The 15,906-nt window shown below is 47.6% G+C and overlaps 1 protein-coding gene across 2 annotated transcripts in view; it reads right to left on the bottom strand.

Moving 5' to 3' along the window:
• The window catches only part of DPYSL2 (dihydropyrimidinase like 2), a 107,279-nt gene that overhangs the window by 2,729 nt on the left and 88,644 nt on the right, over positions 1–15,906 (bottom strand). For both annotated transcript variants that reach the window (XM_016154296.2, XM_036233630.1), the window contains exons 9-13: positions 9,964–10,120; positions 9,345–9,486; positions 7,135–7,305; positions 2,375–2,554; positions 1,405–1,570 (exon numbers count right to left, since the gene is read on the bottom strand). In XM_016154296.2, the coding sequence (XP_016009782.1) occupies positions 1,405–1,570; positions 2,375–2,554; positions 7,135–7,305; positions 9,345–9,486; positions 9,964–10,120 (816 nt within the window). The remainder of the gene's footprint in view (positions 1–1,404; positions 1,571–2,374; positions 2,555–7,134; positions 7,306–9,344; positions 9,487–9,963; positions 10,121–15,906) is intronic.

The following is a 15,906-nucleotide window of genomic DNA, read 5'->3' as shown; positions in this document are numbered from 1 at the left end:
CCTTGCAGAAGCCAGGTAGAGCCATTACTTGAAAAAGTAAAACTACATGTAAAATAATACTGTTTCAGGCTTTCGACTGACTCAGACTACATACAACCTGTCCCTACTCTCATTAGTCAAATTGCGTGTGGCTTTCCTGAAGGTACGGTCCTCTCTCTCTGGCATTCAGTTCCTCTGATACTATACAACTAATTGTATAGTCAAAAGTAGAAGTAATGACAGTTCCTTACATTTGAATGGACTGGTGACAAAAGATAGATAGCATGGACATAGTATGTCCATTTTACTTTATGACAAAACTATGATCCGTTTTTTTAAATGTTTTGAAAATTGGTAATCCATACCATGGCAACATTCTAAAAACCAGTATCTCTAACCAGAAAAAAATCTACCTGATTAACTGTTTAACACAGCATAGAAATCTGAATACATATCTGTGGCTCGGAGCTAGAAAGGTGGAAGGGCTCTAGTCATGGGCCATATGAAGGACTGGAAGGAAGTTTCAAGTAGGGAAGCTCTAAATTCTGGACCCTTGCCCCAAGCAAATAGCTGACAATTCTCAAATGGCTCTATTCTAAGCACCTTACACACATATTAACTCATTTAATCCTCACAACCCCATGAGGTAGCTACTGCTATTATACCCATTCTACAGATGAGGAGACTGAGGCACAGCTAAGCAAGCATCTGGATTACAAAGTTAAGCTGTTGAAAATTAAGCTCCAGACCTCATAAGCTGAACTACTACCAGATACAGTTGACCTTGAACAATGCAGAAGTGGGAGCAGGGGAGCTGTGCATTCGAAAATCCACATATAATTTTGACTCCCCAAAAATGTAATTCTGGTCAGCCCTTTGCATCTGTGGATTCAGCTAAACACAGATCAAAAACAGTATTTTTGATCTGCATTTGGGAATCTACAGGTGAGCTTGTGAAAATGTTTTTGATCCATGGTTGGTTAAATCCACAGATAAATCCGCGGATGCAAAGGGCCAACTGTATTTATTAAACAAATCCTCATTTCAATGGACTCGCACAGTCAAACCCATTTTGTTCAAGGGTTAACTGTACTGCAAATGTAGGGAAGAGAAGTCCTGAAACACCACCACGTGCTTCTTCAGGACGGCCACAGCACATCGAACAAAGGTCCTCTAAATATACTGGGTATTCCACGTAGCATGTGCATCATGCCACTACATGTGATAGAAACTGATGTCAAGATTATGAAACCCAATTGGCCATTTGCCGTGAATTACACCTCTGGTGACATTAGTGTTTCCCACTTGGGAACACGGGAATGCCATTCATTCCTGCTTCTCCTCCTACATAAATGATTCCAGACTCACCAGCCCCACCAAGCACGGCCTGCAAGAACTGGGGTCCTCAGCAAACCATAACCATACCAGACAAGCTGAATCCAGACTGGTGCAGGTTCCGGACAGGTGGGGCCTGCTGCTTGGCCGGAGACGTCTTAGCTGAGGAGGCTGGAGTGACCGTCTTGGGTGTCACAGACACTTCGCACACTGGTCCGTCATACAGGCCACGAGGAACCCCTCTCAGCTCCGCCAGCTGCAAAACACAAGAGCCCCTCGACTCAGGCCGTGCTCACAGAGGCCGCCCCCTGACAACCCTCCTGATGTGGCTGGCAGTCCTGTGACGTTTGGGGATGGGGGGCTCGCCTTATGGAGGAGTGCAGCGGAGACAGATGTCAGCACGGGGCCAGCCCCAAGGCTCCAGGCCAAAGCTTCGTAGGTCACGGGTAACTGATTACTCTAAAAACTAACTAACATTTCTTACCATTTTCCACCAAGACGCTTTCACGTAAACCTTGTAAGAATTCCCAAAAGTGTTGTGAAGAGGATCTGGTCTCATGCTTCAGATCTGGCCCCGAACTTTCCAGTGTCTCTCCCTCCAGTTCCCTTACAGAGCCATCCATCCCGCCTCACAGCCCCCGAGCTCCAGTGCTGTAGACGGTTCACCATGCCCGGAGTACACTGCACGTTTTCCATGCTCACGACATTTTCTCTATCTAATTCCCTTGTCTCCCGTCTCTGACTTGTCAAATATCTACTTGACCCACAAGACCCAACTCAGAATGCCCTCTCCCCATGACACATTCCCCCATGACTCCACAATGGTTCCTTCCGGTGAACCCCCTCACAGCACATGTCAGTCTCACTTCATTCTGGCTAGTTGTGGACGCAGCTGACTCCTCCGCTGGTATTCTGGGCTCCAGGAATAAAAAGACCACGTTTCCTCACCCCCCGAATCCTCTGTACTCATCTTGATGTTCTGACTCAGAGCGCTCAGTAAGTGTTTAAGAAAGTGAACTTAATCCATGACCAAACCGTTCATAAGATCAGAGCTACTCACCCTGCTCCTCGCCTTGATACGCTTATAAACAAAATCGGGGAAAGGCTTTCGAGGGATGTAGCGCCCAGAGCCTTCGGTGACGTGCAGGGTGCCGTCCTCTAGGACAATCTTCCCCTGGCTGATGACGACCAGCGGAGAGCCGCGGCACTCCATGCCTTCGAAGATGTTGTACTCGAGAGCCTAGAAGGAGGGGGCACGGTGAGCCCCACCGGACACGCCCACCGTCCGGTCCGGCAGCTCGCGGACTGGAGACGGGCCCCGGGCTGCAGTCCCCAGCTGCCACACCAGCAGCCACTTAATCTCTATGTCTTAATTTCCCTGTCCAGACTATGGAATAATCTTTTACCACCTCTTGAAAACTAGGCGGGGGCGGGGAGGGGGCACAAAAACGGAACAGAAAAATTTTATAGAAAAGCGCGAGGGTTGGTAAATGCCACACAAATAGAAGGAAAAGATCCCGCGAATTAGCAGTGACTTTGTTCTAACTCAAGCTCCAATCAAGTTCAAATGCAAAAGCCTTCTGTGAACGAGTTCTAAATTTAACTTTGAAATGGGTCATCCACCAGTAGGTTTTCCCACTGATTTGCCTGGTTTTCCAATCCCTTAACGATGTGGTAAAACTGAAGTCTCTAAATGAAAGGACTGTGGTGATTTAAGAGGCATGCCTTCAATAAGATGTTTGAGGTTTAATTTCCCAAACAACACAGCAGTCCTTTTGGTTTCAAGCCTTTCAGGGTAAAAGAGCGACCTATCTGTGTGCCCTCTGGGAAAATATACCGGGTCTCTATATGCAGTGAGTTTGTTTTTGGACAATAAGGCAACAGAAACCTGGAGGCACTGTGTTCCACATTAAAAACTCCATGTGTCACAGCCCCATCTCACAGCCTCGGCTCACCCAGGACTGTCCCCAGATTCCAGAAGACCTTCTGCTTCTTCCCGACTGACCCGCTCACAGGCACCAATGTCCATGCTGTGCTCAGGACTGGACCACGAAGCAGAGGCTCCACCCATAAAAAGTGACTCAGGCTTCTGGGGGAGTTCAGGCCAGGGTATCGGCACTAAGAGTTAGCCTGCGAACAGACAGCTGGAGCAGCGCCCCGCACTGCAGGGTAACACCTCTGCTCGGTGCGCTGGCTGGGAAGTACGGAGAGGCCCCGGCTGGCTCTTCGGCTAGTTCAATGTGAAAATGCAAAGGTGCTGATTGAAAACGCCAATGAAGGGCTGTCAACACTGCTCTGAATCTCTGAAGAGTCATATGGAAGCTACCAAAGGAATGAGGCGGAGAGACACCTGAGAGGAAGGAAGGGACTCTACATGGGGACTCCCAGCGCCCAAGTGTGTGTCCCCAAGGCCTTCATCGATTCTAGGACACTCCTCCCTGAAGTCAGAATGTGTCTTGCAGCAGATGGACCTGTGCGGTGGCTGTCATTGTAGACTGAACCAAGTCCTTCCAGGTGGGCATGGGTTTGATTTCCCCTGCGGCCTAGCGGATTTCCGCACTAAAGCCATTTTACATTAATCTCTTAGCTTCAGGTTTTTCTGGACCCTGCGGGCATCAGGAACTCACACTTCCAACCTGCATGAGCAGCGGCTTTCAGTTTATATTCTCCAAGGAGATATTTTGTCCTCTCTGAACCCAAAGTCAAAATCGAGGCACACAAGATATTTGCCACCCCTTCTACATGGCAGATTCGCCTCTCATTTACCCTACACTAAGCACAAACTTGGTGGCACAACACATTTTTATGAGTTTCCTAATACTCTCAATCTTGGATGTCTCTTCCTTCATGGTAGTACATAAACTACTGGCATCTTAGATTTGGTGAACTCCAGAAACTGTTTGCCTCTGGGCAAATCATTTGAGTTCCGCCTCAGAATTTCAATTTCTCTATTCGCCTCTCTCGCAAGGCCTTGTGAAGATGACAACACAGAAAGCATCACACATGTGCGGATCCCCGTCAGGGAAATGTCAGCTGTGAAATGACGTTTGAAAGGGTGTGCAACACCCTTTAAGGGCTGGATGAAGCCCCATCTCTGCCATGCCACTCCACAGCTAACTGTCCACATTCAAACAAACTCCTCTGAGGCCCCAATGGAGTAACAGAGACAACCTTCGATACGGTGCCATCTGCTCTGGGTCCCCACCCCAGGTCTGCCGCGCACCAGCTGTGTGACTTTGGATAAGGCCCTTACACTCCTCTGAGCTTTGGCTTCCTCATTTGAAAGAGGAAATGGCCCACTTCACAGGAACGATGCTGGGATCACAAAACTAAGAGGGACAGAAGCGTTTAGCATGCTGCTTGGCACAAAGCAGGCATTTAGAACATGTTCACTCGTTCGCTGACTGTTTTTATGGCACCTTCCCAACAAGATTGCCTTTTCGTGTCAAAGAATTGTTAAGACACATATATCGAGTTTAGTTGCCAAAAAACAACTGATCGTAAACACCTTTGGGTTTAACAGCTTTGGGCCAGCTCCCATTTTTAATAGATAGAGGAACCAGCCCCATGACTCTAAGTGACTTCAAATTGACAGGTCCAACGGTCAGATCTAGGTGTTCAGAGACTCCTCTCTGTCAACCGCAGAGGCAGTCAGGCTTCGTCACTCACCAGGTATAGATATTTTTAACCTACATCCACATGGGCTCCCTAAAATTACTCATCTGGCTGGATGCCTGGAAAATCCAAGCAGAGGCTTAACAACAGGGCTGTCAATAATAGTTAGCTAAATGCTCCAAATTAAAGCTAATTAGCCCTGCGGTAGGAAACACTGTTTTACATGGGAAAGCCTCCGATTAGTATTCTCCCAAATGATTAATGCTGCATACACGTGCTTAGTGCGGGCTCTGGAACACAGGTGAGGACGGAAGTCAGCATTTCTCATGCGGGTGCCTGGAGTTAAAGGCAGGACAATGCTACCGCCCGGAAAGGTTTGGGTGGACTGTCTGGAGGGCAGAGTCTGTCTTCCCGACCACCGCTCCTTCACATCCTCTCTTCTGCCAGGTTCAGGGCTCCAAATGCAAGGTCCCTGGCCAGGTCACCTACAGCTTAGATAATGAGTCCAGTTCCTCCTCTGTATTACCTCTGGAGAAGACCCTGCAAGGAAGGGGAAGAATTTTCTCCATCTATCCCTGACCAAGAGGCTGTATATGCAGTCTGGCAGGGAACAGCCATGGACAATTTTGGGTTCTAATTCTGGCTCTACCGCAAAATAGCTATGTAACATTAGACTGGTCACTTAAGCTCTCTATGCCTGAGTTTATTTATCTTCCCAATTGGGATAATAATATCATCCCTTTATTGAAAAGGCCAAATGAAAGAATAAATTGGAATATGATGTTAAATGCCTATGAATAGAAGGGTTCACTGGGCTAGGACCCCTGACTGTAAAGAAGCCATCCTGGATCCCCAAAAGGTTTTGATCTAAGTGACAAGTTGGTGTGGCCGTAGGCTATGCTGCAAAACTAAACAATCAGCGGGAAAGGAGGGGGAAACGTCGCCTAAAAATAAATACCAAGAGCTGAGCAGCCTTCCCAGAAGGCACCCACCATCCTTAAGTCCACGGGTGCCAGCAGAAACAAGAGGCGAGCCTCACTCCCCGAGCACCTCTGCCCAAATGGGAGAGGGCTGGGATACGGCAAAGGGCCCAAGGCAGTCCCGGAAAAATGCCAGGGGCCCACCCCTGAGCTGTCATGACACCTTGGAGAGATGTGAGAACTCGCTGGTCCAGGCTAACTAGGGTGGGCAACCTAGAATCAGATTCCCCATTGAGTCAGCTTTCAATTTAGAACTTGATCTAGAATATCCTCATCATTTATTAAGAATTCACTTCAGGATTCATATGAGTCCCTGACATAGAACACTTCTGCCCTATGCCCATTTCTTTTCGAAGCTGCCCCTTTGTCCATATTCTTGCAATATTATATCAATATACATAGATGCAGCAATATAGATACACAGACATGCATACATAGTTTTTCCTATGAAGAACCAATGTTATCTAACACCTCTGCCCAATGCCCTGGACCTCAGAGTCACAGGACACTCAGAGACATTGTTTAAACCCTGGATTCATTGTCAGCCAAGAAGCCTGACACATGACATGAAGTCATTTGCCCAGGGTCCTATTAACAAGACAGGGTATCCCCCAAGCTCTATATTCTAGCCTGAAAGACAACAGATACTCCAAAACTGCAGATCCTAAAATCATGGTCAAGATGGCTGCCAGGGGTATTTCTTCCATTTGGGGATAAGTCTAAGTCAATTAATTCCTCGTGGACAATAAAAGCAACTGTTATTTAAGTTTCTATATAGCAAAAATGATATGAGAAACAATGGCTTATAAGAATAAAAGTGCCAGTGGGCATCTCAAGAGTGAATGTTTGAATGTTCCATTTAAGTCCCTTGCACCAAGCACTGCCATGAGAGGTGCCACACCCAACTATAAAAACGGGATGGTGCCTGACTTCTAGAAGTTTCCAACGTCCTGGCATGACATGGGAGGCTCTAAAGGTCTCCCGATAGAGACCTCTATGTATAAGACAGTCTCTGGAACTCCAAAATGATGATAAGAGTAACTTATTATCAGTCTTATTGACCTCAGTAAAGGAAAAAAAAAATTCTTTTAAGCAAATTGCAAGTTAAAAAATTTCATTCCTATCAGGGAGAATCTTTTCATAAATCCTGAGGCCTTTCCTGCTTCTGTCTCTTTCTGTGACTGTGATTTGTTAGGATTGGGTCCATGCAGCTAACGGGCCTTACGCTGTTGTGGGTCTTGGCAGAGATGGTTTTCACGCTGTCGGGGTCCCAGATGACCAGGTCAGCATCGGATCCCACGGCAATGCGGCCTTTTCGAGGGTAAAGGTTGAAGACTTTGGCTGCATTGGTGCTGGTCACAGCCACAAACTGGTTCTCGTCCATCTTCCCAGTGACCTGAGGAGTACAATGAAGAACCAAAAAGTTGAAGAGGGGAATGTGACTTAGCAATAAAAAGGAAACACACTTTTGATACAACCGAGATGGATGTTAACGGCACTACGCTGAGTGAAACAATCAGTCTCAAAAAGTCACACGCCATACGATTTCCTTTATGTAAACTTTCTCAAAATAACAAAGGTAAAGAGATGAAAAACAGACATAGAGATCCCTCTCGGGGTAGGGGCGGGTGACTACACAGGGGCAGCATAAAGGAGGTCTTCGTGGTGACAGAGGACATTTGTATTTTGATTGTGGTCACATAGGACAAAATGACACAGAACCACACACACACTGCACCATCGTCGATCTCCGGGTTTTAATGTCGTCCTGTAATCACGTGAGATGCAACCAAGGGGACCGAATGGGGGAAAGACACGTGGGAGGGAGACGCCGTCTCAGTCCCATCTTTAAAACTTCTTTTGCATCTATAATGACTTCAAAGTGAAAACTAAAAACAAAGAGCTGAAGGGGCTGCAACGCCTTCAAGAAACAACATTTGGCTGGAACGGCTGTCCTTTCCAAAGACACAGGCACAGACTTAAGGCTTCTGGTCCAGCCCACCTAGACGTCTCAGCCCCACGTCTGGGTTTCCACAGCCACAGGTGCCAACCCTGTTGCCTCAAGTCCTTCCTGCACTTTCTCATCTCTACCACTTGTGCTCCACTCTCCTGTAAGGGCAAAATTTGAGGAAGTGACTGCATATCTCTGAGTTAGGAGACCCACTCAAAAGCTAGAAGAAAAATGGGCAAAGGAAATGAGTAGGTATGAGAGAGAAAAAAATACAAATGGCCCCATTAGCATGTGAAAAGATATTCACTCTTATCAATAACCGAAAAGATTAAATATAAAACAAAATTCCCCAATCAAATTAGCAACACTTTTGTGTTCTTTTGATAACACCAATTTGGACCTGGTAGAAGAAACTGGGAATATCATATACTGCTGGTGGCATACAAATTGATGCAATCTGTCTGGAATTTTGACAATAACCATCAGAAGTCTTAAAAATGAAGTCTTACATGCCCTTTGACCCAACTATACCACTTCTAGAAATTTCTCCTACAAACATAATTAAATATGTGTCCAAGACGTGTTTATAAGGATGTTTATCCCAGTAAAAAAATCAGAAAGAGCATAAAGAACTGCGAATGAATTACAGTCCAATATTAAAATGGAACAACAGTCTGCTATTAAAAACCAAGCTTTTCAAGTATATTTAAGGATGGAGACTTTTTTATGATATGTTGTTTTAATAAAACAGCCCACAAAATAGTATATATGATGCCAATGTTATTTACACACTCACGCGCATACATACACATACATAACGTATACACACTTGTGCATTCTTACATTGGCAAAAAATGAAAAGACATTTGGCCAAAAAGATGTTATTATAAGTAGTTTTTATTTACTTTCTTATTCTTTTTGGAATAAAGATCTATTGTTTACATAATCTAAAAAAATTCATTTTAAAAAAAGACAACCTGTTCTGTTAATATGTTTTATGACACTGAAAATGGAAAAGCCCAGAGATCATTGAAGGTCTATCTATGTAAGTTCAAAGCAGACCTGCCCAAAGCCTGTAGTGGGGAAATGCTAAGCCCAGAGACCCCTAATAGACAGTTTTAAGGAAACTGAGCCCATTTTCAAGAGTCTAAGATTAACTGAGAAAGTCACCAGGTTGCTAAGGAAGCTTTTTCCAGACTGATCAAAAAAAGAGTCATGTTTTATAGACTCTGTGGGTTATTTTTTCAGTGTCCACTGAGCCACAGATGATAATGATAGGAAATACAAATGGAATATTTGGAAGGAAATGACCTATAAGGAGTGGTCTTGGATTCCCTAACATAAGAAATATTGTCACGCAGGAAGTACTAACTCCTAGAATTTTCTCAACTGCCATTTCAAGGCCCGCATACGACCTATGGCCCTCAGAGGAGGAGGCAGGGGAAGGCAGAGGCGAACCCATGAGTGAGACCACTGCCCCTTACCACAGCCTTGTCCCAGATGACGGACATCCGCTCCTCGGTGCCATTGGTGCCTTCAGGGATCAGGGTGAAGTTGTCCTTCCCCACGGCCTTCTGAGCAGTGTTGAAAGTACAGTGGGCGCTGCCGGTGACCTGGAGGTCTCCACTGGAAGGAAAGCACAGAATGGCTTTTAACTTATCTTTGACTTTAAATCATCACATTTGAATATATTTTTTTAATATGCCAGGCCACTGACAGTTTTTAAAATAACCTTTCCTCCCCTCAAGAGATAGGAAATTTGGGAAGATATGACATGATACTGAAGCCTCATTATTATGCTGTTCCTCTAAATCTATTTCGGGAGGCATCTTATGGGGGTACAATACACCACGGTGGAATCCTTTTGATACCCTATTCATCTTCTTCGGTTGACTTTCAAGATGGCTTCGGTTTTTATTCAGAACTCCCCCAGAATGGTATCAAAGTGATAACCCCCTGTTCCTAGTTGTCAATCTGAGCTTGGAGAGCAAGGGTCTGTTTGTTCGCAAGCCTGCTTTCGCCCACCATGTTGTAACCCCCCAGGTCAGCTGGGGCCGAGGAAAGGCTGAGAATGGGAAGTGTGAACAAGTCACCAAGACTCACCAGGACAGCAAGGAGTTCAGAAAGTCTGGAGTGGTAGGGTCAGGGCTCAGGGGTGGAGAGGTGACAAAAGCAGCAGCCTTGGCCCAGTTCTTACTCCAGTAGTGGGAGCCATCAGTTCCCAAGCTGGCAGTGATGGGCTCGCCGTACACCACGGTTCCTGGCAAAAAGAACAAAGCTAAATATAGTACAAGGGAGGAGAAAAGAAATCATCCTCATTGGAGTAGCTACCCGCCCAGCAACACGCCAAGGGCTCTCATCAGCCCTTCAAAGAAGGCATCAGCCTCATCTCACAGATGAGAACACCAATGCCCAATGAGGTCAAAGCCTTCCAAAGTCAAGGATCCAACATGCGCTCCCTAAGATTTCACCTTTGGACTCTGCTCTTCTAATTCAACACATTCTGTGTGGTCCCAAACAGTCAGTCCGCCTCCTACACTGTTGATTTCCAAATCCATTCGTAATCTCTGACTGCATTCAAGTACCCAGTCCCAAGTGCCACATAAACTCTTATCTTTGGGTGATCCGTGGCATCTCAAACTTAACCTTACTGCTCACCGAACACTCCCCCCTGCTCTCCCAACATTTCCCAGTGCCCCTTGCAAGTGTCTACGTCTGGCTAAAGGGCTGAGAGAGGAAATTAGATGTGATATCAGTGGGCTGGAGCATTTGAGAGCAAGTACTAATCTGGCTAAGTGACAGCCTGGAGCCCTGAGTCACCACCTGAAAGGAGCTGCCCTTAGCACCACCAGATTCACAGCCAACTTTTTAAGAGTGAGAAATAAAGGAGGCTGCAGTTATGCTACTGAGGTTTCAGATTTCCCAGAAGCCTGGTCTAACGTAACTAATACATTGCCAAGAAAGAGCGTCCGTTCCCTGGTGCTCTGTCTGTTCCTATGCAAGCCAGAAAGGCGGGAATCATTACGTCCATCCAGGGAATGCCAGCGCTTTAATGTCTTAAATGCATCTGTTCCTTTCCATTCCACACTCCTCCCCTCGAATCAGGCCTTTATCATTTCTCCCTGGCTCATTCCAACAGAGCCTCCCAGTTAGAGTTCAGATTTATATTTGTTTCCCAAACCTTCTTCCCACCTCTCCTTTCATCCTCCATGACACTTCCAGAATAATCTTCCTAAAACATAATCTTCCCAGGCCGTTCTCTTGCATAAAATCCTCCTAAGGGGCATTCTGCCTTCAAGGACAAAAACGAACTCCTCACTGAGGTAGCTGATGCCCTTCATTGTCCAGCCACCTATTAAAGCTGATCTCTTTAGCATCATTCAAAACTCAATCCCATTCTCCACCCTCATAATCTAATAATCACCCCATTTTGAATTTTTTGATTCTCCACTAGACAGAGATACCCAGAAGAAAATGAAATCCGCTGGCACACAGGAGGCACTCGATAAATGTGTCAAACTAATTACTGGGTGTGATCTTTTATTAATGAAACACATCAGCGCTGGAATTTGACCTCAGGCAGCCTGACCACCACCACCAGGAATGCAGCTGTCCTCACCTGCTTCCATCACAAACATCCCTCGAATGTTCCCTTTTCTCCAAACACAGGGTCGAACACTTCTCAGTCGGGAATGTGTCTCCTTTCCACCTCCACAGCCTTTCCAAGGTCTTATCTCTTGATAATAAACCACAACACCCTCTATGCCGCAGTTGCCGCTCTGAGAGCTGGCTCCTTGGAGCTGCCCCCTCCAGCCTCAGGAATTTCACAAAGGAGCCACTGTTTAGCCAGGGAGTGTCAGAGGCCATGGCAGGCAGCTCACTTGAGGAAACCAGTAACAATCCCGCAGCAGGAGGGAGGGCTCCAAACGGGGGAAGCCTAACCCAGAAGGAAACCCCTGGGTGGGGGTGGGGCGGCAACGTTCAGCATCACCTGGGAGACCCCTGGGAGGTCTCCCAGCTTCCTGACCTACTCAAAGCCTCCCAGGCAGGACTTGGGGAGCCAGCTGGGCAGCTGCACAAACCACCCCTCCAGCTCACCCCAAAGTGGAAAAACACCGCATAATGAGCAGGCCTCTGCTGCTGCCAAGTCTGTTTATAAAATGCAAATGGCTGAGCAGGACTCGGCCCTGGTTCTCACAGGACCTCCGCTCCCTGCTTTTGGTTTGAGTGCCCGTCGGAACTGATGGTGGTTCTTCTGCCCAGCCAGGTCTGGAGGTCCCGCTGGCTATTGTCTGAGCACACGGAGAGTTTGGTGCCAGTCATTAGGAAAACAAAGAACTTGTAACCTTAAAGGTTTCCTGGTTTTGTCAACATAGAAAAGTTCAAGAGAGCAGAACTGCTTGGAGGAAAGAGCAGCTTGCTGGTCTTTGAAAATCTCTGGACAAGCACCAACAGTTTCATGACTTTCCTGCAACCTGCCGCTGCTCATCCTCTCCCTGACTGTTCTTTGGAATCTGGGGGACAAGGAGGGGCTGGTTCCTGGAACCCGTCCTGAATCCCACACGTGTGAGTGCCCCTGGCTGTGGCCTTCATCTCGCTCTGTGAAATACAATTGTGATGGGGTGGGGAGCTGGTGCCCAGGGGCTGAGTCACGTTCGTGCCTAGAACACGCATCTCACCACAGAGGAATGAACTCTGCCTTCAGCCTCTGGAAAACACACAACTAGGCTGGAGCTTCAAGGCCATTGCTGACCAGACCTGCCTCCTTAAAAGAAGGCGGAGCCAGGACCCCTGGGCCAGGGCCAAGCTGAGATAAGGGCATTTAGAGAAGGAAGGCATCATTACTGCTTCGCCCTGTTCAATTCCAGGGAATTCAGAGGTCCTTGCTGTCTTTTGGTTTATTTCTTTTCTTCACCCCACAAAGGCAGGACAGGAGTTAAAACATCCTATTGGAGACCCTCACCTCCAGGAGAACTTGGGTCCACAGGGAGGGGCTGTACCTCCCAGCACCCATGGCCTGCAGCCTCCCCAGGACGCCTCTCCTCATTTTATAAACGCTGTACCTCAGGGCACTGTGGATGAGCTTCTGACCTCAGTCAGGCCGCAGGACACCACTGAGCTGCACGCCAGAAATCACCACCACTAATAATAAACGACCATGGAATCGGCTTCATTGGCCTTTCTGCACGCTAAACACACTGCTGACACTTCCTTGGAGGAGGTTAGACCTTCGCGATTTTCTTCTCCAGGGAAAATTCTAAACTGAAGGCTGTGACCCAGAGCCAGGGCTGGCAGGCCGGGCCTGGAACTGCAGGAGCCTTGGGCGTGGTGTTTATCCACAACAGGCTGTGAAGAATAATAAATGGATGGCTGGGCTGAGAAATGTCTGACAGCTCTCCCACAAACGACAAGCAGGACAAATCCGGAGCAGAAACAATGGAAAATCAGGTGCATGTTTTTCAAAAAGCACAATGAAACACTGACTAGGACATATTCTCTCTCTCTCTCTCTCTCTCTCTCTCTCTCTTTCTCTCTCTCTCTCCCTCTCTCCCCACTGCCCCTCCTCAGAGAACCAGTGCCAGAACCTACCAGCCAGGGCCCCCCATGGGTAACTCTGTCAGATTTTGGAATCAAGAGTGGTTCTAGAGGAAGAGAATCAACGTTTTCCGAATAGGTCGGGGTTTCAGGAATTGGCTCTCTAATCTGATTTAAGGACACTAATGACTCATTTCCAGTAGGCAAGAGAGCACTGACGTCCGTGGTGTGCTGGGGCGAAAGAGAAGCACAGTGCGTCACCATGGGACACTCCTAATCAAATACTTATTACAGAGGCAATGTTTGGGCCGACCATGTGTTTTCTGAGACCTTAGAATATTTTTGTTAAACTGGCTATAACAAAATTGGCTGGTTGTTCCTAATTATGCTAGACAAAGTGGGGAAAGAAAGGATGAGCTCAGGGCAGCCCCAGTGCCACCCTATTGGTGACCCCAAAGTTTCTGTCTGCCCTGAAGGTGGATCCTTATCTGCAGTAGCCTGAGTTCAGGTGGTTGAAAACCAAACCCAGTAGCTCATCTTGCCAAGTGGCTGCATTACAATGCAAATTGAATTCCCACAGTCTCACTGTCTGTTTTTAAAGTGAGGGCTTCGGGAAGAATGACCCTCCAGAAAAGACAGCCTTGGGGCCCCAGCCACAACACCGGCTCTTCCCTGAGGCTCCAAGCCTCCCAGCCCGCCCTGCAGATTCCCCTGGCCAGTGCCCAGACTGCACTGCACGGCCAATTCCCCAAGTTATCTCAGTTCTCTCCCTCTCCCTCCCCCTCTCCCTGTATCTGTCTGTCTGTCTGTCTACACACACACACACACACACACACACACACACACACACCTCTATGTATGTTCTGTTTCTGTTGACTGTTTCTTTGAAGAGCCCTGATTAATAACAGATTTTGGTGAGATTTTATGACATTCACAAGCCAATCTATAGGCCACTCTCTGGGTTCAAGATGGCTTGGTTGTGCGTTAGCTTAACACTAAGGATTCATTCCCAGGTTGGGATGGTCTCCGTGGCCCCAGGCCATGTGCTTCTCATTTTCCTGAGTCACTCCTATTGCCCTGCAGGGCACAGGAAGTCTTGTCTCAGTTTCTGTTCCCAGAGTTTGATATCCCTCAGCAGCCGCCAGAAGTTCTGAACATTTCTGCATCTGGGTGACGGGGGCGGGGGGGGGGGGGGGGGAGGGGCGGGACGGAGAATACTGTCCACCGGATGAGGTCACCAGGCACTGCCTACATGCCATCCACACAAGGAAGACATCAGCAGCCATACTCGGTTTCACATGTGGACAAATGCAAGCCGAGGGAGCCATTCCAGAAAAAACCCCGCAATGGACTCTCAGCGGAAAGAGAGCTGGCCAGGAGTCTAGAACCTTGCGTTCTGCTCCCCATGAGCTGGATGATCCGGAGCAAGATTTTCAATTTTCACATTTCAGTGTCTCTGTCATGATATGAGCCTACTCAATCAACCAATGTCTAAGTTCTTTTGAAGAGTAAAAATCGCTCGGGGTGTTCTGATGCCGGCTGTGTTGTCATTTCCTTCTCTGCAGGACGGGGTCCGTGATACGCCGCCGGCTGGATGGCAAGGAATGGAGGCAGCGCGCGTGACGCTGTCTCTGGGGGAGACGCATGGCGGTCGTGCTGGGTCAAACAGGCGTGTGGAAATATTCTCATCTACACCTTACCTCATACCCTCGCTTGTCCAAACACCTCCTGCCTTAGATCAGGACCAGCAGGTCTCCGGGTGGGGAATACGAGGGGATCAGTAAGAGAAGGAGATGTAGGCTTCGGATCCGCAGAGAAATGCTGGGTCCTGTTACCCGGCCGGAGCCGGGCGGGGGCGGGGAGTGTCTGTGAACAGTGGCGCCTTCCTCTGTGCTCCCACCGTACCTGGCTGCACCTCTTTGCTAATATTTGCCGTTGTGACTTTCTGCGCCTGTGTTCCTCCCCTGCTCGTGAAAGAGCTGAGGGCTGGGACCCTTCCTCATCTCCCACACAAAGGCCTGAAGTATCACATCATAAAAGGTAAAGTAAATAGGAAAGGTCATGAATTAATGAAGATTCTCTCCCATTTATAGATGAAGAAATGGAGCAGCAGAAAGTTGGCTGTGCCTCACCCGTGCCTTTAGGGGCCAGAAGACCCCACCTGAAGAAGCAAAGAATCCTTAGCAGGAAACTCCTACCCTAGCCGGGAGGCATCTTTTCTAACCAGCCCTTCACTCGCGACTAATGATAGCGTGTACAGTTATGATACACATCTTTATGTTATCTCATTTAAGCATCGCGATCACTCCGTGAGATGGGTCACTATTGCTGCCCTCCCTTTGCAGATGGGAAAATTAAACACAGAGATGATACAAAACTTTCTCAGCATCACATACTAGTGCACAGTGGACCGGGCGTTTGATCCAGGACAGAATATTGATCCTGGAGCACTAACGCTTAATACAGGCTTGTATTGTTTTTTCTTCTTGGCCGGTACCATCCACAACCGTA

The sequence above is a fragment of the Rousettus aegyptiacus genome, unplaced genomic scaffold, assembly GCF_014176215.1.
Source record: "Rousettus aegyptiacus isolate mRouAeg1 unplaced genomic scaffold, mRouAeg1.p scaffold_m13_p_16, whole genome shotgun sequence".
NCBI classification, from domain to species: Eukaryota; Metazoa; Chordata; class Mammalia; order Chiroptera; family Pteropodidae; genus Rousettus; species Rousettus aegyptiacus.
Note: the sequence above shows the minus strand (reverse complement) of the source record. Positions and strands in the feature narration are given on the sequence as shown.